General features: G+C 46.8%; 1 protein-coding gene across 2 annotated transcripts in view; it reads right to left on the bottom strand.

The window, feature by feature from the left end:
• The window catches only part of KIRREL3 (kirre like nephrin family adhesion molecule 3), a 3,739,713-nt gene that overhangs the window by 1,558,146 nt on the left and 2,154,484 nt on the right, over positions 1–27,083 (bottom strand). For both annotated transcript variants that reach the window (XM_069224509.1, XM_069224508.1), the window contains exon 7: positions 1,814–1,919. In XM_069224509.1, coding sequence (XP_069080610.1) covers positions 1,814–1,919 — 106 coding nt within the window. The remainder of the gene's footprint in view (positions 1–1,813; positions 1,920–27,083) is intronic.

Here is a 27,083-nt window from a genome sequence, read left to right as displayed (position 1 = left end):
AACTCCAGTGTTATTCTTTGGAAGAGATAGGCTTTGCCGTAGTTAAAATGAATTTCAGAGTTTTTCTGTACCAGGACATTTATAAGGGGCTAACTAAGTGGGTGGCACAATCAGTGGAGCAGGCCCACTAGTAGCCTTTAATTTACAGGCCCTGGGCACATGTAGTTTACTTTTCTAGGGACTTATAAGTAAATTAAAAATGCCTATTGGGGATACTCCAATATTACCATATACAGAGAAGAGAGCACAAGCACTTTAGCTCTGGTTAGCAGGGGTAAAATGTGCAGAGTTCCTAGTGCCAGCAAAAATGAGGTCAGAAAAAAATAGTGGAGGAAGGCAAACAGTTGGGGGGAAAACCACCCTAAGACTTACAGGTCTAGCAAGTGGCAACAGCCCACATCACCCAGCCTGTTTTTCGAGATACAGCAACGACCATCAGCAACGTTCTTTTTGCTCCCTGCAGCCTCCTGCTCTGGTAACAGATCTCTAGGTGCTGGACTTTGAGAAAGTAAAATTTTCAGCTGGATAATTTGTGTTCCTGTATCTATTGCATGCTCCTTTACAATAAACCTGAACTTGTGACTTTCCCCTTGTCTAGCATACCAAGATGACCTTGAATAGTTCTTTTAGGCACTTTATTGACTCAGAAGTCTATTGTTTGAATTTGTTTGGGATTTTTCTTTAGTTGTGTTTTTACTTTATTACTATTTGTCTGCTGCATAAATACTTTACACATTGCCTCAAGTTAAGCATGACTATTTTGTGCCAACCCACCAGAGGGTTAAGCACAGGTTAAGTTAGGGACTTTTGTGGTTCACCCTGAAAAGCATTGTGGTTGCTGGCTGAGTGAGGCTTTCACCCCTTCAACCAATAACCCAATTTCTTACATCTTGGGTACTGCCAACCTGGCCATTTTGCTGAATATACAAAGGGCCTCTTTAACATTCTGTGCCATTTACAAAACTACAATAAACACATAATTTGCTTTTCCAGTGTGTTTGAGTTTTATAGTTTCAGATGCCCATAATATTCAACTTCTGAGCATTACAATCTTTGGATGATGTGAAGAATGAAGATAAACATATATCAAAAGTGTATAAACTGACATCTACAGATGATGCCATGTTTTGGACATATCTCTAAGACGGTTTTAACCGGTACATAAAGAAGATGATGTGGTTTGGCATGGGTGAATTTCTAAGGTGGATATAACTAGTACCTACGAAAGATGCCAGGCTGCTGAATCAATGAAACTGCAAGATGAATTTCACCTGCCCATCCATGAGATATGGTGAAATAGATACAGAATCCCATGGGGAAATAGAACAATTTGGATCAACAGGAAAATCAAGATAAGTGTCTCCTTTTCATTGGTCCCTATGTGAATTAAACTAAGATGAAGAAGCAGGCAATCTGAAAACTATAAATGTAATGAAAACATGATGTTCCAGGTACAGGCCTGATATTAACAGTAGCTGGCTTCAAGAAAATTTGTTAACATGATAGAACTGAAAAAACTCTAAACCATCCACTGCCAGCCCTTAAATGGGATATTTCAATCATAATCACAATTAAGCTTCAATGAGTCTAAATTTGTAGCTTTAAAAAGTCTGTGCAAAAGCTAGATATTCCATTACGGATAACATTAGCAATCAGAAACATGGTTTATTTGTCACTGTGATATAGTTAAAATATCCACAGTTGCTGATTCTTACTTACAAACTATACAGTTGATGATATTGATTATTTTAGAATAGCAAAACGCTTACTTCCACATACTTTCACTACACAACATATTCCTGACATTTATTACCTGTACTGAATAACAGCTGGGTTTGCTTTGGCTGAACAATGAAATTTCACAGTATTATCTTCCAAGACAGGTTGAGTGTCCACAGACAGGTTCACTATGGGTGGGTCTAAAGAAAGAAAAAAGGGGAAGTCATGAGACTCACGGCTGCCACCCTGAAGCCTTCATGAACTGTTAACAGTTTTTCCAGTTATCATTTACTGGCTTAATAGTCTCCCTGGTACAGTAATTCCCCAAACCCTCATGAAAGAGGAAATCATTCTAAGTGAGTGTTTAAATTTCCATCCTAGCTAATGTACCACTATTTTGGTTTACAGATTCAACGACAAGGTTAATTTGTTCACCATTGCAAAATTACTTGTTTCATGGACAAACCAATCTATCCAACATCTTACACAATGAATACCTTTCGCTCTTTCTAGTCCTGTTACTTTCCTCATTATACACTTGAATATCTTCCGCCAAGGTATTCACTTAAAGATTGAATCGCTAAATTTTTTTGCTCGCAGTCTTAGGCATCCATTCATATTTTTACGTTACAATACATGTTGAGATGACTGTTGTTTGAGAGAATGGCAAAACATGTATACATTCTGAGATTCATAGATGATATATTTTCAGCAGCAGATCTCCTCTTCCATACTCACCTAGCACTCAGCATGCCTCCAAACTGTAATTCAAATATCTGATAGTCGCTGTCTTAATAAGATGATGTTTAAAAAAATAAAACAAATAATAGCAATAATGCTGATAATGATGATAGCGACAATAATAATAATAATACCAGTAATAATAATAATGATAATTTAGCACAATGTTGTAGGAAAGTACCATCTTGCCTGGCATGTTACCCCCATATTTCACTGTATATATGTTGTTTTAGTTGTATGTGTCACTGGGACCCTGCCAGCCAGGGCCCCAGTGCTCATAAGTGTGCCCTGTATGTGTTACCTGTGTTATGACTAACTGTCTCACTGAGGCTCTGCTAATCAGAACCTCAGTGGTTATGCTCTCTCATTTCTTTCCAAATTGTCACTAACAGGCTAGTGACCAATTTTACCAATTTACATTGGCATACTGGAACACCCTTATAATTGCCTAGTATATGGTACTGAGGTATTGGGGTTCCAGGAGATCCCTATGGGCTGCAGCATTTCTTTTGCCACCCATAGGGAGCTCTGACAATTCGTACACAGGCCTGCCACTGCAGCCTGAGTGAAATAACGTCCACGTTATTTCACAGCCATTTTACACTGCACTTAAGTAACTTATAAGTCACCTATATGTCTAACCTTTACATGGTGAAGGTTGGGTGCTAAGTTACTTAGTGTGTGGGCACCCTGGCACTAGCCAAGGTGCCCCCACATTGTTCAGGGCCAATTCCCTGGACTTTGTGAGTGCGGGGACACCATTACACGCGTGCACTATACATAGGTCACTACCTATGTATAGCTTCACAATGGTAACTCCGAATATGGCCATGTAACATGTCTAAGATCATGGAATTGCCCCACCAATGCCATCCTGGTATTGGGGAGACAATCCCATGATTTCCCAGGTCTCTAGCACAGACACGGGTACTGCCAAACTGCCTTTCCCGGGGTTTCACTGCAGCTGCTGCTGCGGCCAACCCCTCAGACAGGTTTCTGCCCTCCTGGGGTCCAGCCAGGCTTGGCCCAGGAAGGCAGAACAAAATAATTCCTCAGAGAGAGGGTGTTACACCCTCTCCCTTTGGAATAAGGTGTCAGGGCTGGGGAGGAGTAGCCTCCCCCAGCCTCTGGAAATGCTTTGATGGGCACAGATGGTGCCCATCTCTGCATAAGCCAGTCTACACCAGTTCAGGGATCCCTCAGCCCTGCTCTGGCGCGAAACTGGACAAAGGAAAGGGGAGTGACAACTCCCCTGACCTGCACCTCCTCTGGGAGGTGCCCAGAGCTCCTCCAGTGTGCTCCAGACCTCTGCCATCTTGGAAACAGAGGTGCACTGGCACACTGGACTGCTCTGAGTGGCCAGGGCCAGCAGGTGACATCAGAGACTCCTTCTGATAGGCTCCTTCAGGTGTTACTAGCCTATCCTCTCTCCTAGGTAGCCAAACCTCCTTTTCTGGCTATTTAGGGTCTCTGCTTTGGGGAATTCCTTAGATAACGAATGCAAGAGCTCATCAGAGTTCCTCTGCATCTCTCTCTTCACCTTCTGCCAAGGAATCGACTGCTGACCACGCTGGAAGCCTGCAAAACTGCAACAAAGTAGCAAAGACGACTACTGCGACACTGTAACGCTGATCCTGCCGCCTTCTCGACTGTTTTCCTGGTGGTGCATGCTGTGGGGGTAGTCTGCCTCCTCTCTGCACTAGAAGCTCCGAAGAAATCTCCCTTGGGTCGACGGAATCTTCCCCCTGCAACCGCAGGCACCAAAGAACTGCATCACCGGTCCTCTGGGTCTCCTCTCAGCACGACGAGCGAGGTCCCTTCAACTCAGCAACTCTGTCCAAGTGACTCCCACAGTCCAGTGACTCTTCAGTCCAAGTTTGGTGGAGGTAAGTCCTTGCCTCCCCACGCTAGACTGCATTGCTGTGAACCGCATGTTTTGCAGCTACTCCGGCTCCTGTGCACTCAACGAGGATTTCCTTCATGCACAGCCAAGCCTGGGTCCCCGGCACTCTAACCTGCATTGCACGACCTCCTGAGTTGTCCTACGGCGGCGTGGGACTCTCTTGTGCAACTTCGGGTGAGCACAGATTCACTCCACTTTGTAGTGCCTGTTCTGGCACTTCTGTGGGTGCTGCTTGATTCTGAGTGGGCTCCTTCTCTTGCTGGGCACCCCCTCTGTCTCCTCACGCAATTGGCGACATCCTGGTCCCTCCTGGGCCACAGCAGCATCCAAAAACCCTAACCGCAACCCTTGCAGCTAGCAAGGCTGGTTTGTAGTCTTTCTGCGGGAAAACACTTCTGCACGCCTCTTCACGAAGTGGAACATCCATCCTCCAAAGGGGATGTTTCTAGCCCTTGTCGTTCATGCAGAATCCTCAGCTTCTACCATCCGGTGGCAGCTTCTTTGCATCCACAGCTGGCATTTCCTGGGCATCTGCCCACTCCCGACTTGATCGTGACTTTTGGACTTGGTCCCCTTGTTCCACAGGTACCCTCGTCTGGAAATCCATTGTTGTTGTATTGCTGGTGTTGGTCTTTCCTGCAGAATTCCCCTATCACGACTTCTGTGCTCTTTGGGGAACTTCGGTGCACTTTGCACCCACTTTTCAGGGTCTTGGGGTGGGCTATTTTTCTAACCCTCACTATTTTCTTACAGTCCCAGCGACCCTCTACGAGGTCACATAGGTTTGGGGTCCATTCGTGGTTCGCATTCCACTTCTAGAGTACATGGTTTGTGTTGCCCCTATCCCTATGTGCCCCCATAGCATCCTATTGTGACTATACATTGTTTGCACTGTTTTCTATTGCTATTACTGCATATTTTGGTATTGTGTACATATATCTTGTGCATATTTGCTATCCTCATACTGAGGGTACTCACTGAGATACTTTGGCATATTGTCATAAAAATAAAGTTCCTTTATTTTTAGTATATCTGTGTATTGTGTTTTCTTATGATATTGTGCATATGACACTAGTGGTACTGTAGGAGCTTTACTCGCCTCCTAGTTCAGCCTAAGCTGCTCTGCTAAGCTACCTTTTCTATCAGCCTAAACTGCTAGAGACCCCTATACACTAATAAGGGATACCTGGGCCTGGTGCAAGGTGTAAGTACCCCTTGGTACTCACTACAAGCCAGTCCAGCCTCCTACATTGGTTGTGCAGCAGTGGGATAAGTACTTTGCAACTACTTACCACTTTTGTCATTGTACTTTTCTTAAGAGAAAATATACAAAACAAGTTCAGTGTATGTACACCTAACCAAAAAGTTTTGCTTTTCTTCCCTCACTTCTTTACTAAGTGCTGAAAAGTACCTCTAAACTTTCAAAAAGTTCTTAAAAAGTTTTAAAAGTTTTTTTCCTGTTCTTTAAAAAGTTCTAAAACAAATTCTTTCTTTTTCTATCCCTTAAACACTTTCTATAATGTCTGGCACAGGCCAAACTGTTGATCTGTCCAAGACTGCTTATGATCACCTTAGCTGGAAGGCAGCAAGGAATCTCTGTGTAGAAAGAGGTTTAGGGGTAGGGAAGAATCCCTCTAGAGAACTATTAGTTAACATGCTAGTTGAGCAAGACAAGACTTTTGTTGGCACTTCTGGTGAGAAATTAGCTGATGGTTCCCACTCTGATTCTGGGGCACCCCTAGCAAAAGATTTGGGAGGGAATCTTTCCAACCTGCCCCTTAGCAGGTCACCTAGCATAACTGGTACTGATGTGAATTCACATCACAGTAAGAGTGTTGCTTCACATCACAGTAATAGTGTTGTTTCTCATCACAGTAAAAGTGTCACTTCTGTAGGCCAGAATGTTAGTGTGCCATCTGTTAGGGCCAGGTCTCCTTCTGTTCATTCTCACCATTCCTCTGTTTCAAGACATGCCCTACCCACACATCCTGATGACAGAGTGTTAGAAAGGGAGCTCAATAGATTGAGAGTGGAACAATCCAGGCTGAAGCTCAAGAAGCAACAGTTGGATTTAGATAGGCAGTCCTTAGAGATAGAAAGAGAAAGACAGAAATTGGGTTTAGAAACCCATGGTGGCAGCAGCAGTATTCCAAATAGTCATCCTGCAAAAGAGCATGATTCTATGAATCTGCACAAGATAGTTCTCCCTTACAAGGAGGGGGATGACATTAACAAGTGGTTTGCTGCACTTGAGAGGGCCTGTGTTGTACAGGAGGCCACTCAAAGGCAGTGGGCTGCTATCCTATGGCTATCTTTCAGTGGAAAGGGTAGGGATAGGCTCCTTACTGTAAAAGAAAGTGAGGCCAATAATTTCAAAGTTCTTAAGAATGCACTCCTAGATGGTTATGGCTTAACCACTGAACAGTACAGGATGAAGTTCAGAGAAACCAAAAAGGAGTCTTCACAAGACTGGGTAGACTTTGTTGACCATTCAGTGAAGGCCTTGGAGGGGTGGTTACATGGCAGTAAAGTTGCTGACTATGAAAGCCTGTATAACTTAATCCTGAGAGAGCATATTCTTAATAACTGTGTGTCTGATTTGTTACACCAGTACCTGGTAGACTCTGATCTGACCTCTCCCCAAGAATTGGGAAAGAGGGCAGACAAATGGGTCAGAACAAGGGTGAACAGAAAAGTTCATACAGGGGGTGACAAAGATGGCAAGAAGAAGGATGGTAAGTCTTCTGACAAGGGTGGGGACAAATCTAAAAATGAGTCTTCATCAGGCCCACAAGAACACTCTGGTGGGAGTGGTGGGCCCAAATCCTCTTCAAATCAAAACAAAGAAAATAAACCATGGTGCTATTTATGTAAAATAAAAGGCCATTGGACAACAGATCCCAGTTGTCCAAAGAAAAGCACCAAGCCTCCTACCACTACAACCCCTGCTGCTACACCTAGTGCCCCTAGTAATAGCAGTGGTGGTGGGAGCAAACCTACTAATAGCCAATCCAAGGGAGTAGCTGGGCTCACTTTTGGTACCTTAGTTGGGGTTGGTCTTGTTAGGGAGACCACAGAGGCTGTGTTAGTCTCTGAGGGGGCTATTGATTTAGCCACCTTAGTTGCTTGTCCCCTTAACATGGATAAGTACAAGCAACTACCCCTAATAAATGGTGTTGAGGTTCAGGCCTACAGGGACACAGGTGCCAGTGTTACCATGGTAATAGAGAAACTGGTCCACCCTGAACAACACCTACTTGGTCACCAGTACCAAGTAACCAATGCTCACAACAACACACTTAGCCACCCCATGGCTGTTGTAAATCTCAACTGAGGGGGGGTTACTGGTCCAAAGAAAGTTGTGGTTGCCTCAGAGTTACCTGTAGACTGTCTACTAGGAAATTATTTAGAGACATCAGCTTGGTCAGATGTGGAGTTGGAGGCTCATGCAGCAATGCTGGGCATTCCAGGGCATATTTTTGCTTTAACCAGGGCTCAGGCCAAAAAGCAAAAAGGACAGGGTGACTTGGATCCTGGAAGAATGGACCAAGTGCTCCCTAAAGCTAGGGTTAGTAAAGGTAAATCACTACCTACTATCCCTCTATCTACAGTGGATTCTACTTCTGAGGAAGAAAAATTTCCACCCTTTGCAGAACCTACACCAGAGGAGCTGGAAACAGACACTGCTGAGCTTTTGGGTGAAAGGGGGCCTGCCAGGGAGGAGCTGAGTGTGGCACAGCATACCTGTCCCACACTAGAGGGTCTAAGGCAGCAAGCTGTCAAACAAGCAAATGGGGATGTCAGTGACTCTCACAGAGTTTACTGGGAGGACAACCTCTTGTACACTGAAGCAAGGGACCCAAAACCTGGAGCTGCCAGGAGATTGGTGATTCCTCAGGAGTACAGAAAGTTCCTCCTAACTCTAGCCCACGACATTCCCTTAGCTAGACATTTGGGGCAAATGAAAACTTGGGACAGGCTTGTCCCCTTGTTTCATTGGCCTAGAATGTCAGAGGACACAAAGGAATTTTGCAAGTCCTGTGAAACCTGTCAAGCCAGTGGCAAGACAGGTGGCACTCCAAAGGCACCCCTTATCCCACTGCCTGTGGTTGGGGTTCCCTTTGAAAGGGTAGGGGTTGACATAGTTGGCCCCCTTGACCCTCCCACTGCTTCAGGCAATAGGTTTAACATGGTGGTAGTGAACCATGCCACCAGATATCCCGAAGCAATTCCTCTAAGGACCACTACAGCTCCTTCAGTGGCAAAGGCCCTTCTGGGAATCTTTTCCAGGGTGGGCTTCCCAAAAGAGGTGGCATCAGACAGGGGAAGCAATTTCATGTCTGCTTACTTAAAGGCCATGTGGAAGGAATGTGGTGTGACATACAAGTTCACCACACCCTATCATCCACAAACAAATGGACTGGTGGAGAGATTTAACAAAGCTCTCAAAGGCATGAGTATGGGACTCCCTGAAAAACTCCGCAGGAGATGGGATATCCTGTTACCTTGCCTCCTTTTTGCTTACAGGGAGGTACCCCAAAAAGGAGTGGGCTTCAGCCCCTTTGAACTCCTATTTGGACACCCTGTGAGAGGTCCTCTAACACTTGTTAAGGAGGGTTGGTGTAGGAGGCTGGACTGGCTTGTAGTGAGTACCAAGGGGTACTTGCACCTTGCACCAGGCCCAGTTATCCCTTATTAGTGTATAGGGTGTCTAGCAGCTTAGGCTGATAGATAATGGTAGCTTAGCAGAGCAGCTTAGGCTGAACTAGGAGACGTGTGAAGCTACTACAGTACCACTTAGTGTCATATGCACAATATCATAAGAAAACACAATACACAGTTATACTAAAAATAAAGGTACTTTATTTTTATGACAATATGCCAAAGTATCTTAGAGTGTACCCTCAGTGAGAAGATAGGAAATATACACAAGATATATATACACAATAGCAAAAATATGCAGTATAGTCTTAGAAAACAGTGCAAACAATGTATAGTTACAATAGGATGCAATGGGGAAATATAGGGATAGGGGCAACACAAACCATATACTCCAGAAGTGGAATGCGAACCACGAATGGACCCCAAACCTATGTGACCTTGTAGAGGGTCGCTGGGACTATTAGAAAATAGTGAGAGTTAGCAAAATAACCCTCCCCAAGACCCTGAAAAGTGAGTGCAAAGTGCAACAAAGTTCCCCTAAGGACAAAATAGTCGTGTTAGAGGGAGAATGCAAGGAAAACACAAATCAGCAATGCAACAACGATGGATTCCTGTCTGAGGGTACCTGTGGAACAAGGGGACCAAGTCCAAAAGTCACAAGCAGCTCGGAGATGGGCAGATGCCCAAGAAATGCCAGCGGTTGGTGCAAAGAAGCTCTTACTAGGCTGAAGAACTGTGAATACTGCAGGAACGACAAGAGCTAGAGACTTCCCCTTTGGAGGATGGATCCCCCACGCCTTGGAGAGTCGTGCAGAAGTGTTTTCCCGCCGGATGGACGCCAACAAGCCTTGCTACACGCAAATCGTGCGTTTGGCGTTTTTGGACGCAGCTGGGGCCCAGGAGGGACCAGGAGGTCGCAAATTGGACCTGCAGAGAGAGGGGACGTCGAGCAAGACAAAGAGCCCTCACTGAAGCAGGTAGCACCCGGAGAAGTGCCAGAAACAGGCACTACGAGGATGCATGAAACGGTGCTCGCCGAAGTTGCACAAAGGAGTCCCACGTCGCCGGAGACCAACTTAGAAAGTCGTGCAATGCAGGTTAGAGTGCCGTGGACCCAGGCTTGGCTGTGCACAAAGGATTTCCACCGGAAGTGCACAGGGGCCGGAGTAGCTTGCAAAGTCGCGGTTCCCAGCAATGCAGCCCAGCGAGGTGAGGCAAGGACTTACCTCCACCAAACTTGGGCTGAAGAGTCACTGGACTGTGGGGGTCACTTCGACGGTGTCGCTGGATTTGAGGGACCTCGCTCATCGTGCTGAGAGGAGACCCAAGGGACCGGTAATGCAGCTTTTTGGTGCCTGCGGTTGCAGGGGGAAGATTCCGTCGACCCACGGGAGATTTCTTCGGAGCTTCTGGTGCAGAGAGGAGGCAGACTACCCCCACAGCATGCACAAGCAGGAAAACAGTCGAGAAGGCGGCAGGATCAGCGTTACAGAGTTGCAGTAGTCGTCTTTGCTACTATGTTGCAGGTTTGCAGGCTTCCAGCGCGGTCAGCGGTCGATTCCTTATCAGAAGGTGAAGAGGGAGATGCAGAGGAACTCGGCTGAGCTCATGCATTCGTTATCTAAAGTTTCCCCAGAGACAGAGACCCTAAATAGCCAGAAAAGAGGGTTTGGCTACCTAGGAGAGAGGAAAGGCTACTAACACCTGAAGGAGCCTATCACAAGGAGTCTCTGACGTCACCTGGTGGCACTGGCCACTCAGAGCAGTCCAGTGTGCCAGCAGCACCTCTGTTTCCAAGATGGCAGAGGTCTGGAGCACACTGGAGGAGCTCTGGACACCTCCCAGGGGAGGTGCAGGTCAGGGGAGTGGTCACTCCCCTTTCCTTTGTCCAGTTTCGCGCCAGAGCAGGGGCTAAGGGGTCCCTGAACCGGTGTAGACTGGCTTATGCAGAATTGGGCACATCTGTGCCCAACAAAGCATTTCCAGAGGCTGGGGGAGGCTACTCCTCCCCTGCCTTCACACCATTTTCCAAAGGGAGAGGGTGTCACACCCTCTCTCAGAGGAAGTTCTTTGTTCTGCCATCCTGGGCCAGGCCTGGCTGGACCCCAGGAGGGCAGCTGCCTGTCTGAGGGGTTGGAAGCAGCAGCAGCTGCAGAGAAACCCCAGGAAGGGCAGTCTGGCAGTACCAGGGTCTGTGCTACAGACCACTGGGATCATGGAATTGTACCAACAATGCCAGGATGGCATAGAGGGGGCAATTCCATGATCATAGACATGTTACATGGCCATATTCGGAGTTACCATGGTGAAGCTACATATAGGTAGTGACCTATATGTAGTGCACGCGTGTAATGGTGTCCCCGCACTCACAAAGTTCAGTGAATTGGCTCTGAACAATGTGGGGGCACCTTGGCTAGTGCCAGGGTGCCCTCACACTAAGTAACTTTGCACCTAACCTTTACCAGGTAAAGGTTAGACATATAGGTGACTTATAAGTTACTTAAGTGCAGTGTTAACGTGGGCGTTATTTCACTCAGGCTGCAGTGGCAGGCCTGTGTAAGAATTGTCAGAGCTCCCTATGGGTGGCAAAAGAAATGCTGCAGCCCATAGGGATCTCCTGGAACCCCAATACCCTGGGTACCTCAGTACCATATACTAGGGAATTATAAGGGTGTTCCAGTAAGCCAATGTAAATTGGTAAAATTGGTCACTAGCCTGTTAGTGACAATTTAGAAAGAAATGAGAGAGCATAACCACTGAGGTTCTGATTAGCAGAGCCTCAGTGAGACAGTTAGTCACTACACAGGTAACACATTCAGGCACACTTATGAGCACTGGGGCCCTGGGTTACCAGGGTCCCAGTGACACATACAACTAAAACAACATATATACAGTGAAAAATGGGGGTAACATGCCAGGCAAGATGGTACTTTCCTACACAACCCCCCCCCAAACGAAGGACAATAAGACTAGCCATTACCTGATGAGTCTTCATTGTCTAAGTGGAAATATCTGGAGAGTCCATCTGCATTGGAGTGGCTACTCCCAGGTCTATGTTCCACTGTATAGTCCATTCCCTGTAGGGATATGGACCACCTCAACAATTTAGGATTTTCACCTTTCATTTGTTTTAGCCAAAGTAGAGGTTTGTGGTCTGTCTGAACAATGAAGTGAGTGCCAAACAGGTATGGCCTCAACTTCTTCAGAGCCCAGACCACAGCAAAGGCCTCCATCTCAATGGCAGACCAACGCTTTTCTCTAGGGGTCAACCTTCTACTAATAAAAGCAACAGGTTGATCCTGGCCCTCAGAATTAAGTTGTGATAGGACTGCCCCTACTCCTAATTCAGATGCATCAGTTTGGACATAGAATTTTTTAGAGTAACAAGGGCTTTTCAGGACAGGTGCAGAGCACATGGCCTGCTTCAGCTCCTCAAAAGCTTTCTGACAGTTTGCTGTCCATAATACCTTTTTAGGCATTTTCTTGGATGTGAGGTCATTAAGAGGGGCTGCAATGGAGCCATAGTTCTTAATGAACCTCCTGTAATACCCAGTGAGGCCTAGGAAGGCTCTCACCTGAGTCTGAGTGGTAGGGGGAACCCAATCAATAATAGTTTGGATTTTCCCCTGAAGTGGTGCAATCTGTTCCCCACCAACAAGGTGTCCCAGATAAACCACCTTACCCTGCCCTATCTGGCACTTTGAAGCCTTGATAGTGAGGCCTGCCTTTTGCAGGGCCTCCAAAACTTTCCAAAGGTGGACCAGGTGATCATCCCAGCTGGAGCTAAAGACAGCTATATCATCCAAATATGCTGCACTGAAAGCTTCCAGCCCTTGCAGGACTGTGTTCACCAACCTCTGAAAAGTGGCAGGTGCATTTTTCAGACCAAAAGGCATTACAGTAAACTGGTAATGTCCTCCAATGGTAGAAAATGCAGTCTTAGATTTAGCATCTTCTGACAATTTGATCTGCCAATACCCTGCAGTCAAATCAAAAGTGCTTAGATACTTGGCAGATGCCAGTGTATCTATGAGCTCATCTGCCCTGGGTATAGGGTGAGCATCAGTTTTGGTTACCAAGTTGAGACCTCTATAGTCGACACAAAACCTCATTTCCTTCTTTCCATCTTTAGAATTGGGTTTTGGTACCAGTACCACAGGAGAAGCCCATGGACTGTCAGAGTGCTCAACCACTCCTAGTTCCAACATCTTCTGAACTTCTTGCTTTATGCAGTCCCTGACATGGTCAGGCTGCCTATAGATCTTACTTTTGACAGGTAAACTGTCTCCAGTATCTATAGTGTGCTCACACCAAGAAGTGGTGCCTGGCACAATGGAGAAGAGTTCTGAAAATTGTCCTAGGAGATTTATGCAATTATCTTTCTGCTCAGCAGTAAGACAATCAGCCAAAACTACCCCTTCCACAAGAGCATCTTGTTCTGTGGAAGAGAAGAGATCAGGTAGAGGATCACTGTCTTCTTCCTGTCCCTCATCTGTTGCCATGAGCAGGGTGAGATCAGCCCTGTCATAGTAGGGTTTCAGGCGGTTGACATGGAGCACCCTAAGGGGACTCCTGGCAGTGCCTAAGTCAACCAAGTAGGTGACTTCACCCTTCTTTTCAACAATTGTGTGTGGACCACTCCATTTATCTTGGAGTGCTCTTGGGGCCACAGGCTCCAAGACGGACCCACACTTTCTGCCCTGGTTGGTACTGAACCAAAACAGCCTTCTGATCATGCCATTGCTTCTGGAGCTCTTGGCTGGCCTGAAGGTTTTTACTGGCCTTTTTCATGTACTCAGCCATCCTTGATCTGAGGCCAAGTACATAGTCCACAATATCCTGCTTAGGAGCTTTTAAAGGTTGTTCCCAACCCTCCTTTACAAGTGTGAGTGGACCCCTAACAGGGTGTCCAAAAAGAAGTTCAAAGGGGCTGAAGCCCACTCCTTTCTGGGGTACCTCCCTGTAGGCAAAAAGGAGGCATGGTAGAAGGATATCCCATCTCCTGCGGAGTTTTTCAGGGAGTCCCATAATCATGCCTTTGAGAGTTTTATTAAATCTCTCCACCAGTCCATTTGTTTGTGGATGATAGGGTGTTGTGAACTTGTAAGTTACACCACACTCCTTCCACATGGCCTTTAAGTATGCAGACATGAAATTGCTTCCTCTGTCTGATACTACTTCCTTTGGGAAGCCCACCCTGGAAAATATTCCCAGGAGGGCCTTTGCCACTGCAGGAGCTGTAGTGGTCCTTAAAGGAATAGCTTCAGGATATCTTGTGGCATGGTCCACTACCACCAAGATAAACCTATTGCCTGAAGCAGTAGGAGGGTCAAGGGGGCCAACTATGTCAACCCCTACCCTTTCAAAGGGAACCCCAACCACAGGCAGTGGGATAAGGGGTGCCTTTGGAGTGCCACCTGTCTTGCCACTGGCTTGACAGGTTTCACAGGACTTACAAAATTCTTTTGTGTCCTCAGACATCCTAGGCCAATGAAACAGTGGTACCAATCTGTCCCAAGTTTTCATTTGACCCAGGTGCCCAGCTAAGGGAATGTCATGTGCCAGTGTTAGGAGGAACTTTCTGTACTCCTGAGGAATCACTAATCTCCTGGCAGCTCCAGGTTTAGGATCCCTATGCTCAGTGTACAAGAGGTTGTCCTCCCAGTAAACTCTGTGTGAGTCACTGACATCCCCATTAGCCTGTTTGACAGCTTGCTGTCTGAGACCCTCTAATGTGGGACAGGTTTGCTGTGCCACACTCAGCTCCTCTCTGGCAGGCCCCCCTTCACCCAAAAGCTCAGCAGTGTCTGCTTCCAGCTCCTCTGGTGTAGGTTCTGCACAGGGAGGGAATTCTTCTTCCTCAGAAGTAGAATCCACTGTAGAGGGAGGGATAGTAGGAAGTGGTTTGCTTCTACTAACCCTAGCTTTAGGGAGCACTTGGTCCATTGTTCCAGGATCCAAGCTTCCCTGTCCTTTTTGCTTTTTGGCCTGAGCCCTTGTCAAAGCAAAAATATGCCCTGGGATGCCCAGCATTGCTGCATGGGCCTCCAGCTCCACATCTGACCAAGCTGATGTCTCCAAATCGTTCCCTAATAGACAGTCTACAGGTAAATCTGAAGCTACCACAACTTTCTTTGGACCAGATACCCCCCCCCCAGTTGAGATTTACAACAGCCATGGGGTGGCTTTGTGTTATGTTGTGAGCATCGGTTACTTGGTACTGGTGTCCAAGTATGTGTTGTTCAGGGTGCACCAGTTTCTCAATCACCATTGTGACACTGGCACCTGTGTCCCTGTAGGCCTGGACCTCAACACCATTTATTAGGGTTAGTTGCTTGTACTTCTCCAAGTTATGGGGGCAAGCAACCAAAGTGGCTAAGTCAATAGCCCCTTCAGAGACTAAAGTAGCCTCTGTGGTCTCCCTAATTAGACCAACCCCAACTAAATTACCAAAAGTGAGCCCAGCTACTCCCTTGGATTGGCTATTAGTAGGTTTGCTCCCACCACCACTGCTATTAGTAGGGACACTAGGTGTAGCAGTAGGGGTTGTAGTGGTAGGAGCTGTGGTGCCTTTCTTTGGACAACTGGGATCTGTTGTCCAATGGCCTTTTATCTTACATAAATAGCACCATGGTTTCTTTTCCTTGTTCTGATTAAAGGAGGATTTGGGCCCACCACCCCCACCAGAGTGTTTTTGTGGGCCTGATGAAGACTCATTTTTAGATTTGTCCCCACCCTTGTCAGAAGACTTACCATCCTTCTTTTTGTTGCCATCTTTGTCACCCCCTGTATGAACTTTTCTGTTCACTCTTGTTCTGACCCATTTGTCTGCCTTCTTTCCCAATTCTTGGGGAGAGGTCAGATCAGAGTCCACCAAGTACTGGTGCAACAAATCAGACACACAATTATTAAGAATATGCTCTCTCAGGATCAAGTTATACAGGCTGTCATAATCAGTAACTTTACTGCCATGTAACCACCCCTCCAAGGCCTTCACTGCCTGGTCAATGAAATCAACCCAGTCTTGTGAAGACTCCTTTTTGGTATCTCTGAACTTTATCCTGTACTGTTCAGTGGTTAAGCCATAACCATCCAGGAGTGCATTCTTAAGAACTTGGAAATTGTTAGCATCATTTTCTTTTACAGTAAGGAGCCTATCCCTACCTTTCCCAGTAAATGATAGCCATAGGATAGCAGCCCACTGCTTTTGAGGGACATCCTGTACAGCACAGGCCATCTCAAGTGCAGCAAACCACTTGTTAATGTCACCCCCCTCCTTGTAAGGGGGAACTATCTTATGCAGATTCCTGGAATCATGCTCTTTTGCAGGATGACTATGGGGAATACTGCTGCTGCCACCATGGGTATCTAAACCCATCTTCTGTCTTTCCCTCTCTATTTCTAAAGACTGTCTATCCAAATCCAGCTGTTGCTTCTTGAGCTTCAGTCTGGTTTGTTCCACTCTCAATCTATTGAGCTCCCTTTCTAACAATCTGTCATCAGGGTGGGTGGGAGGGACATTTCTAGATACAGAGGTATGATGGGAATGAACAGAAGGAGACCTGTCCCTTACAAGGGGCACCCTAACAGCTTGGCTACCAGCATAATGTGAGAGCACATCATCAGTATGATGTGATTCAACCTCTGTACCAACTATGCTAGACTGTCTAGTAATGGGCAGGCTGAGAAGTTTCTTTCCTGAACCTTTTCCTGGGGGAGTCCCTGGATCAGATTGAGAACCATTAGCTACTTTTTCTACAGATTGGGCACTTATGGCCTTATCCTGTACTCTAAGCATATTAATTAACAGTTCTAAGGAAGGATTCTTCCCTACACTCAAACCTCTCTCTATGCAGAGACTCCTTGCTCCTTTCCAGCTAAGGTGATCATATGCAAGTTTGGACAGTTCAACTTTTTGGCCTGTGCCAGACATTTTTAGAGAGAGTTAAAGTGATAGATAAAGAGAAAAAAGTTTTCAGAACTTTTTGGAAAGACAGAAAAAACTTTTTAAACTTTTAAGAACTTTTTGAAAGTTTAGAAGTACTTTTCAGCACTTAGAAAAGAGTGAAAAGAGGAAATGCAAAACTTTTTGGCTATGTGTATATACACTGACCTTGTTTTGTATATTTTTCTCTTATGAAAAGTACAATGACAAGAGTGGTAAGTAGTCTCAAAGCACTTATCCCACCGCTGCACAACCAATGTAGGAGGCTGGACTGGCTTGTAGTGAGTACCAAGGGGTACTTGCACCTTGCACCAGGCCCAGTTATCCCTTATTAGTGTATAGGGTGTCTAGCAGCTTAGGCTGATAGATAATGGTAGCTTAGCAGAGCAGCTTAGGCTGAACTAGGAGACGTGTGAAGCTACTACAGTACCACTTAGTGTCATATGCACAATATCATAAGAAAACACAATACACAGTTATACTAAAAATAAAGGTACTTTATTTTTATGACAATATGCCAAAGTATCTTAGAGTGTACCCTCAGTGAGAGGATAGGAAATATACACAAGATATATATACACAATAGCAAAAATATGCAGTATAGTCTTAGAAAACAGTGCAAACAATGTATAGTTACAATAGGATGCAATGGGGAAACATAGGGATAGGGGCAACACAAACCATATACTCCAGAAGTGGAATGCGAACCACGAATGGACCCCAAACCTATGTGACCTTGTAGAGGGTCGCTGGGACTATTAGAAAATAGTGAGAGTTAGCAAAATAACCCTCCCCAAGACCCTGAAAAGTGAGTGCAAAGTGCACCAAAGTTCCCCTAAGGACAAAATAGTCGTGTTAGAGGGAGAATGCAAGGAAAACACAAATCAGCAATGCAACAACGATGGATTCCTGTCTGAGGGTACCTGTGGAACAAGGGGACCAAGTCCAAAAGTCACAAGCAGCTCGGAGATGGGCAGATGCCCAAGAAATGCCAGCGGTTGGTGCAAAGAAGCTCTTACTAGGCTGAAGAACTGTGAATACTGCAGGAACGACAAGGGCTAGAGACTTCCCCTTTGGAAGATGGATCCCCCACGCCTTGGAGAGTCGTGCAGAAGTGTTTTCCCGCCGGATGGACGCCAACAAGCCTTGCTACACGCAAATCGTGCGTTTGGCGTTTTTGGACGCAGCTGGGGCCCAGGAGGGACCAGGAGGTCGCAAATTGGACCTGCAGAGAGAGGGGACGTCGAGCAAGACAAAGAGCCCTCACTGAAGCAGGTAGCACCCGGAGAAGTGCCAGAAACAGGCACTACGAGGATGCGTGAAACGGTGCTCGGCGAAGTTGCACAAAGGAGTCCCACGTCGCCGGAGACCAACTTAGAAAGTCGTGCAATGCAGGTTAGAGTGCCGTGGACCCAGGCTTGGCTGTGCACAAAGGATTTCCGCCGGAAGTGCACAGGGGCCGGAGTAGCTTGCAAAGTCGCGGTTCCCAGCAATGCAGCCCAGCGAGGTGAGGCAAGGACTTACCTCCACCAAACTTGGGCTGAAGAGTCACTGGACTGTGGGGGTCACTTGGACGGTGTCGCTGGATTCGAGCGACCTCGCTCATCGTGCTGAGAGGAGACCCAAGGGACCGGTAATGCAGCTTTTTGGTGCCTGCGGTTGCAGGGGGAAGATTCCGTCGACCCACGGGAGATTTCTTCGGAGCTTCTGGTGCAGAGAGGAGGCAGACTACCCCCACAGCATGCACAAGCAGGAAAACAGTCGAGAAGGCCGCAGGATCAGCGTTACAGAGTTGCAGTAGTCGTCTTTGCTACTATGTTGCAGGTTTGCAGGCTTCCAGCGCGGTCAGCGGTCGATTCCTTATCAGAAGGTGAAGAGGGAGATGCTGAGGAACTCGGCTGAGCTCATGCATTCGTTATCTAAAGTTTCCCCAGAGACAGAGACCCTAAATAGCCAGAAAAGAGGGTTTGGCTACCTAGGAGAGAGGAAAGGCTACTAACACCTGAAGGAGCCTATCACAAGGAGTCTCTGACGTCACCTGGTGGCACTGGCCACTCAGAGCAGTCCAGTGTGCCAGCAGCACCTCTGTTTCCAAGATGGCAGAGGTCTGGAGCACACTGGAGGAGCTCTGGACACCTCCCAGGGGAGGTGCAGGTCAGGGGAGTGGTCACTCCCCTTTCCTTTGTCCAGTTTCGCGCCAGAGCAGGGGCTAAGGGGTCCCTGAACCGGTGTAGACTGGCTTATGCAGAATTGGGCACATCTGTGCCCAACAAAGCATTTCCAGAGGCTGGGGGAGGCTACTCCTCCCCTGCCTTCACACCATTTTCCAAAGGGAGAGGGTGTCACACCCTCTCTCAGAGGAAGTTCTTTGTTCTGCCATCCTGGGCCAGGCCTGGCTGGACCCCAGGAGGGCAGCTGCCTGTCTGAGGGGTTGGCAGCAGCAGCAGCTGCAGAGAAACCCCAGGAAGGGCAGTCTGGCAGTACCAGGGTCTGTGCTACAGACCACTGGGATCATGGAATTGTACCAACAATGCCAGGATGGCATAGAGGGGGCAATTCCATGATCATAGACATGTTACATGGCCATATTCGGAGTTACCATGGTGAAGCTACATATAGGTAGTGACCTATATGTAGTGCACGCGTGTAATGGTGTCCCCGCACTCACAAAGTTCAGTGAATTGGCTCTGAACAATGTGGGGGCACCTTGGCTAGTGCCAGGGTGCCCTCACACTAAGTAACTTTGCACCTAACCTTTACCAGGTAAAGGTTAGACATATAGGTGACTTATAAGTTACTTAAGTGCAGTGTAAAATGGCTGTGAAATAACGTGGACGTTATTTCACTCAGGCTGCAGTGGCAGGCCTGTGTAAGAATTGTCAGAGCTCCCTATGGGTGGCAAAAGAAATGCTGCAGCCCATAGGGATCTCCTGGAACCCCAATACCCTGGGTACCTCAGTACCATATACTAGGGAATTATAAGGGTGTTCCAGTAAGCCAATGTAAATTGGTAAAATTGGTCACTAGCCTGTTAGTGACAATTTAGAAAGAAATGAGAGAGCATAACCACTGAGGTTCTGATTAGCAGAGCCTCAGTGAGACAGTTAGTCACTACACAGGTAACACATTCAGGCACACTTATGAGCACTGGGGCCCTGGGTTACCAGGGTCCCAGTGACACATACAACTAAAACAACATATATACAGTGAAAAATGGGGGTAACATGCCAGGCAAGATGGTACTTTCCTACAGTTGGGAACAACCTTTAAAAGCTCCAAAGCAAGACATAGTGGACTATGTACTTGGCCTACGATCTAGGATGGCTGAGTACATGAAAAAGGCCAGTAAAAACCTTCAGGCCAGCCAAGAGCTCCAAAAGCAATGGCATGACCAGAAGGCTGTTTTGGTTCAGTACCAACCAGGGCAGAAAGTGTGGGTCTTGGAGCCTGTGGCACCAAGAGCACTCCAAGACAAATGGAGTGGACCCCACATAATTGTTGAAAAGAAGGGTGAAGTCACCTACTTAGTTGACTTAGGCACTGCCAGGAGTCCCCTTAGGGTGCTCCATGTCAATCGCCTGAAACCCTACTATGACAGGGCTGATCTCACCCTGCTCATCTCAACAGATGAGGGACAGGAAGAAGAGAGTGACCCTCTCCCTGATCTCTTTTCTTCCACAGAACAAGATGCTCTAGTGGAAGGTGTAGTTTTGGCAGATTGTCTTACTGCTGAGCAGATAGACCACTGCATAAATCTCCTGGGTCAGTTTTCTGAACTCTTCTCTACTGTGCCAGGCACCACTTCTTGGTGTGAGCACACTATAGATACTGGAGACAGCTTGCCTGTCAAAAGTAAGATCTATAGGCAGCCTGACCATGTCAGAGACTGCATAAAGCAAGAAGTGCAGAAAATGCTTGAACTAGGAGTGGTTGAGCACTCTGAAAGTCCATGGGCCTCTCCTGTGGTACTTGTACCAAAACCTAATTCCAAGGATGGAAAGAAGGAAATGCGGTTTTGTGTAGACTATAGAGGTCTCAACCAGGTAACCAAAACTGATTCTCACCCTATACCCAGGGCAGATGAGCTAATAGATACACTGGCATCTGCCAAGTATCTAAGCACTTTTGATTTGACTGCAGGGTATTGGCAGATCAAATTATCAGAAGATGCAAAAGCAAAAACTGCATTTTCATCCATTGGAGGACATTACCAATTCACAGGAATGCCTTTTGGATTCAAAAATGCACCTGCCACTTTTCAGAGGTTGGTGAATACAGTCCTGCAAGGGCTGGAAGCTTTTAGTGCAGCATATCTAGATGATATAGCTGTCTTTAGCTACAGCTGGGATGATCACCTGGTCCACCTATGGAAAGTTTTGGAGGCCCTGCAAAAGGCAGGCCTCACTATCAAGGCTTCAAAGTGCCAGATAGGGCAGGGGAAAGTGGTTTATCTGGGACACCTGGTAGGCGGAGAACAGATTGCACCACTTCAGGGGAAAATCCAAACTATTATAGATTGGGTTCCCCCTACAACTCAGACCCAGGTGAGAGCCTTCTTAGGCCTCACTGGGTATTTCAGGAGGTTCATAAAGAACTATGGCTCCATTGCAGCCCCTCTTAATGACCTCACATCTAAGAAAATGCCTAAAAAGGTATTGTGGACAGCTAGCTGTCAGAAAGCTTTTTGAGGAGCTGAAGCAGGCCAGGTGCTCTGCACCTGTCCTGAAAAGCCCCTGTTACTCCAAAAAATTAATTGTCCAAACTGATGCATCTGAATTAGGGGTAGGGGCAGTCTTATCACAACTTAATTCTGAGGGCCAGGATCAACCTGTTGCTTTTATCAGCAGGAGGTTGACCCCTAGAGAAAAGCGTTGGTCTGCCATAGAGAGGGAGGCCTTTGCTGTGGTCTGGGCACTGAAGAAGTTGAGGCCATACCTGTTTGGCACTCACTTCATTGTTCAGACAGACCACAAAACAAATGACAGGTGAAAACCCTAAATTATTGAAGTGGTCCATATCCCTACAGGGAATGGATTATAAAGTGGAACATAGACCTGGGAGTACCCACTCCAATGCAGATGGACTCTCCAGATATTTCCACTTAGACAATGAAGACTCATCAGGTCATGGCTAGTCTTATTGTCCTTCGTTTGGGGGGGGGGGGGGTTTGTGTAGGAAAGTACCATCTTGCCTGGCATGTTACCCCCATATTTCACTGTATATATGTTGTTTTAGTTGTATGTGTCACTGGGACCCTGCCAGCCAGGGCCCCAGTGCTCATAAGTGTGCCCTGTATGTGTAACATGTGTTATGACTAACTGTCTCACTGAGGCTCTGCTAATCAGAACCTCAGTGGTTATGCTCTCTCATTTCTTTCCAAATTGTCAGTAACAGGCTAGTGACCAATTTTACAAATTTACATTGGCATACTGGAACACCCTTATAATTCCCTAGTATATGGTACTGAGGTACCCAGGGTATTGGGGTTCCAGGAGATCCCTATGGGCTGCAGCCCTTCTTTTGCCACCCATAGGGAGCTCTGACAATTCTTACACAGGCCTGCCACTGCAGCCTGAGTGAAATAACGTCCACGTTATTTCACAGCCATTTTACACTGCACTTAAGTAACTTATAAGTCACCTATATGTCTAACATTTACCCTGTAAAGGTTAGGTGCAAAGTTACTTAGTGTGAGGGCACCCTGGCACTAGCCAAGGTGCCCCCACATTGTTCAGGGCCAATTCCCCGGACTTTGTGAGTGCGGGGACACCATTACACGCGTGCACTACATATAGGTCACTACCTATATGTAGCTTCACAATGGTAACTCCGAATATGGCCATGTAACATGTATATGATCATGGAATTGCCCCCTCTATGCCATCCTGGCATAGTTGGCACAATCCCATGATCCCAGTGGTCTGTAGCACAGACCCTGGTACTGCCAAACTGCCTTTCCCGGGGTTTCACTGCAGCTGCTGCTGCTGCCAACCCCTCAGACAGGCATCTGCCCTCCTGGGGTCCAGCCAGGCCTGGCCCAGGATGGCAGAATAAAGGACTTCCTCTGAGAGAGGGTGTTACACGCTCTCCCTTTGGAAAATGGTGTGAAGGCAGGGGAGGAGTAGCCTTCCCCAGCCTCTGGAAATGCTTTCTTGGGCACAGATGTGCCCAATTCTGCGTAACCCAGTCTACACCGGTTCAGGGGACCCCTTAGCCCTGCTCTGGCGCGAAACTGGACAAAGGAAAGGGGAGTGACCACTCCCCTGACCTGTACCTCCCCTGGGAGGTGCCCAGAGCTCCTCCAGTGTGCTCCAGACCTCTGCCATCTTGGAAACAGAGGTGCTGCTGGCACACTGGACTGCTCTGAGTGGCCAGTGCCACCAGGTGACGTCAGAGACTCCTTCTGATAGGCTCCTTCAGGTGTTGCTAGCCTATCCTCTCTCCTAGGTAGCCAAACCCTCTTTTCTGGCTATTTAGGGTCTCTGTCTCTGGGGAAACTTTAGATAACGAATGCAAGAGCTCATCCGAGTTCCTCTGCATCTCTCTCTTCACCTTCTGCCAAGGAATCGACTGCTGACCGCGCTGGAAGCCTGCAAAACTGCAACATAGTAGCAAAGACGACTACTGCAACTCTGTAATGCTGATCCTGCCGCCTTCTCGACTGTTTTCCTGGTGGTGCATGCTGTGGGGGTAGTCTGCCTCCTCTCTGCACTAGAAGCTCCGAAGAAATCTCCCGTGGGTCGACGGAATCTTCCCCCTGCAACCGCAGGCACCAAAAAGCTGCATTACCGGTCCCTTGGGTCTCCTCTCAGCACGAAGAGCAAGGTCCCTCGAATCCAGCAACTCTGTCCAAGTGACTCCCACAGTCCAGTGACTCTTTAGTCCAAGTTTGGTGGAGTTAAGTCCTTGCCTCCCCACGCCAGACTGCATTGCTGGGAACCACGACTTTTGCAGCTACTCCGGCCTCCGTGCACTTCCGCCGGAAATCCCTTGTGCACAGTCCAGCCCGGGTCCACGGCACTCTAACCTGCATTGCACGACCTCCTAAGTTGTTCTCCGGCGACGTGGGACTTCTTTGTGCAACTTCGGGTGAGCACCATTTCATGCATCCTCGTAGTGCCTGTGTCTGGCACTTCTCCAGGTGCTACCTGCTGTTGAGAGGGCTCCTTGTCTTGCTCAACGTCCCCTCTCTCTCCTGACGCAATTTGCGACATCCTGGTCCTTCCTGGGCCACAGCAGCATCCAAAAACGCTTACTGCACGATTTGCAGCTAGCAAGGCTTGTTGGCGGTCTTTCGGCGGGAAAACACTTCTGCACGACTCTCCACGGCGAGCGGGATCCGTCCACCAAAGGGGAAGTCTCTAGCCCTTTTCGTTCTTGCAGAAACCTCAGCTTCTTCTGTCCAGTAGAAGCTTCTTTGCACCCACAGCTGGCATTTCCTGGGCATCTGCCCATCTCCAACTTGCTTGTGACTTTTGGACTTGGTCCCCTTGTTCCACAGGTACCCTAGATTGGAAATCCATCGTTGTTGCATTGTTGGTTTGTGTCTTTACTGCATTATTCCCCTATCACGACTTCTTTGTCCTTTGGGGAACTTTAGTGCAATTTGCACTCACTTTTCAGGGTCTTGGGGTGGGCTATTTTTTTAACCCTCACTATTTTCTAATAGTCCCAGCGACCCTCTACAAGGTCACATAGGTTTGGGGTCCATTCGTGGTTCGCATTCCACTTTTGGAGTATATGGTTTGTGTTGCCCCTATCCCTATGTGTCCCCATTGCATCCTATTGTAACTATACATTGTTTGCACTGTTTTCTAAGACTATTACTGCATATTTTGGTATTGTGTATATATATCTTGTGTATATTTCCTATCCGCTCACTGAGGGTACACTCTGAGATACTTTGGCATATTGTCATAAAAATAAAGTACCTTTATTTTTAGTATAACTGTGTATTGTGTTTTCTTATGATATTGTGCATATGACACTAAGTGGTACTGTAGGAGCTTCACTCGTCTCCTAGTTCAGCCTAAGCTGCTCTGCTAAGCTACCATTATCTATCAGCCTATGCTGCTAGACACCCTATACACTGATAAGGGATAACTGGGCCTGGTGCAAGGTGCAAGTACCCCTTGGTACTCACTACAAGCCAGTCCAGCCTCCTACATTGGTTGTGCAGCGGTGGGATAAGTGCTTTGAGACTACTTACCACTCTTGTCATTGTACTTTTCATAAGAGAAAAATATACAAAACAAGTTCAGTATATATACACATAACCAAAAAGTTTTGCATTTCCTCTTTTCACTCTTTTCTAAGTGCTGAAAAGTACTTCTAAACTTTCTAAAAAGTTCTAAAAAGTTTTAAAAGTTTTTTTTCTGTCTTTCTAAAAAGTTCTGAAAACTTTTTTCTCTTTTTCTATCACTTTAACTCTCTCTGAAAATGTCTGGCACAGGCCAAAATGTTGATCTGTCCAAACTTGCATATGACCACCTTAGCTGGAAAGGAGCAAGGAGTCTCTGTGTAGAGAGAGGTTTGAGTGTAGGGAAGAATCCTTCCTTGGAATTGTTACTTAACATGCTTAGAGAACAAGATAAGGCTAAAAGTGCCCCATCTGTTAAAAAAGTAGCTAATGGTTCCCAATCTGATCCAGGGACTCCCCCAGGAAAAGATTCAGGAAATAAACTTCTTAGCCTGCCCATTACTAGACAGTCTAGCATAGTTGGTACTGAGGTGGAGTCACATCATACAGATGATGTGCTCTCACATTACACTGTCAGCCAAGCTGTTAGGGTGCCCTCTGTAAGGGACAGGTCTCCTTCTGTTCATTCCCATCATACCTCTGTATCTAGGAATGTCCCTCCCACCAACCCTGATGACAGATTGTTAGAGAGGGAACTCAATAAGTTGAGGGTGGAACAAACTAGACTGAAGCTTAAAAAGCAACAGCTGGATTTGGATAGACAGTCTTTAGAACTAGAGAAGGAAAGACAGAAGTTGGGTTTTGAAACCCATGGTGGCAGCAGCAGTATTCCCCATAGTCATCCTGCAAAAGAGCATGATTCCAGGAATCTGCATAAGATAGTTCCCCCTTTTAAGGAGGGGGATGACATTAACAAGTGGTTTGCTGCACTTGAGAGGGCCTGTGTTGTACAGGATGTCCCTCAAAGGCAGTGGGCAGCTATCCTATGGCTATCATTTAGTGGAAAAGGTAGGGATAGGCTCCTTACTGTGAAAGAAAGTGATGCCAATACTTTTACAGTTCTTAAGAATGCACTCCTGGATGGTTATGGCTTAACCACTGAACAATACAGGATAAAGTTCAGAGAGACCAAAAAGGAGTCTTCACAAGACTGGGTTGATTTCATTGACCATTCAGTGAAGGCCTTGGAGGGGTGGTTATATGGCAGTAAAGTTACTGATTATGACAGCCTGTATAACTTGATCCTGAGAGAGCATATTCTTAATAATTGTGTGTCTGATTTGTTGCACCAGTACTTGGTGGACTCTGATCTGACCTCTCCCCAAGAATTGGGAAAGAAGGCAGACAAATGGGTCAGAACAAGAGTGAACAGAAAAGTTCATACAGGGGGTGACAAATATGGCAACAAAAAGAAGGATGGTAAGTCTTCTGACAAGGGTGGGGACAAATCTAAAAATGAGTCTTCATCAGGCCCACAAAAACACTCTGGTGGGGGTGGTGGGCCCAAATCCTCTTTTAATCAAAACAAAGAAAAGAAACCATGGTGCTATTTATGTAAAATAAAAGGCCATTGGACAACAGATCCCAGTTGTCCAAAGAAAAGCACCAAGCCTCCTATCACTACAACCCCTACTGCTACACCTAGTGCCCCTAATAGCAGTGGTGGTGGGAGCAAACCTACTAATAGCCAATCCAAGGGAGTAGCTGGGCTCACTATTGGTAACTTAGTTGGGGTTGGTCTTGTTAGGGAGACCACAGAGGCTATATTAGTCTCTGAGGGGGCTATTGATTTAGCCACCTTAGTTGCTTGTCCCCTTAATATGGATAAGTACAAGCAGCTACCCCTAATAAATGGTGTTGAGGTTCAGGCCTACAGGGACACTGGAGCCAGTGTGACTATGGTCATAGAGAAA

The sequence above is a fragment of the Pleurodeles waltl genome, chromosome 3_1 (genome assembly GCF_031143425.1).
Source record: "Pleurodeles waltl isolate 20211129_DDA chromosome 3_1, aPleWal1.hap1.20221129, whole genome shotgun sequence".
NCBI lineage: Eukaryota > Metazoa > Chordata > Amphibia > Caudata > Salamandridae > Pleurodeles > Pleurodeles waltl.
This window is presented reverse-complemented; position numbering and strand designations above follow the sequence as displayed.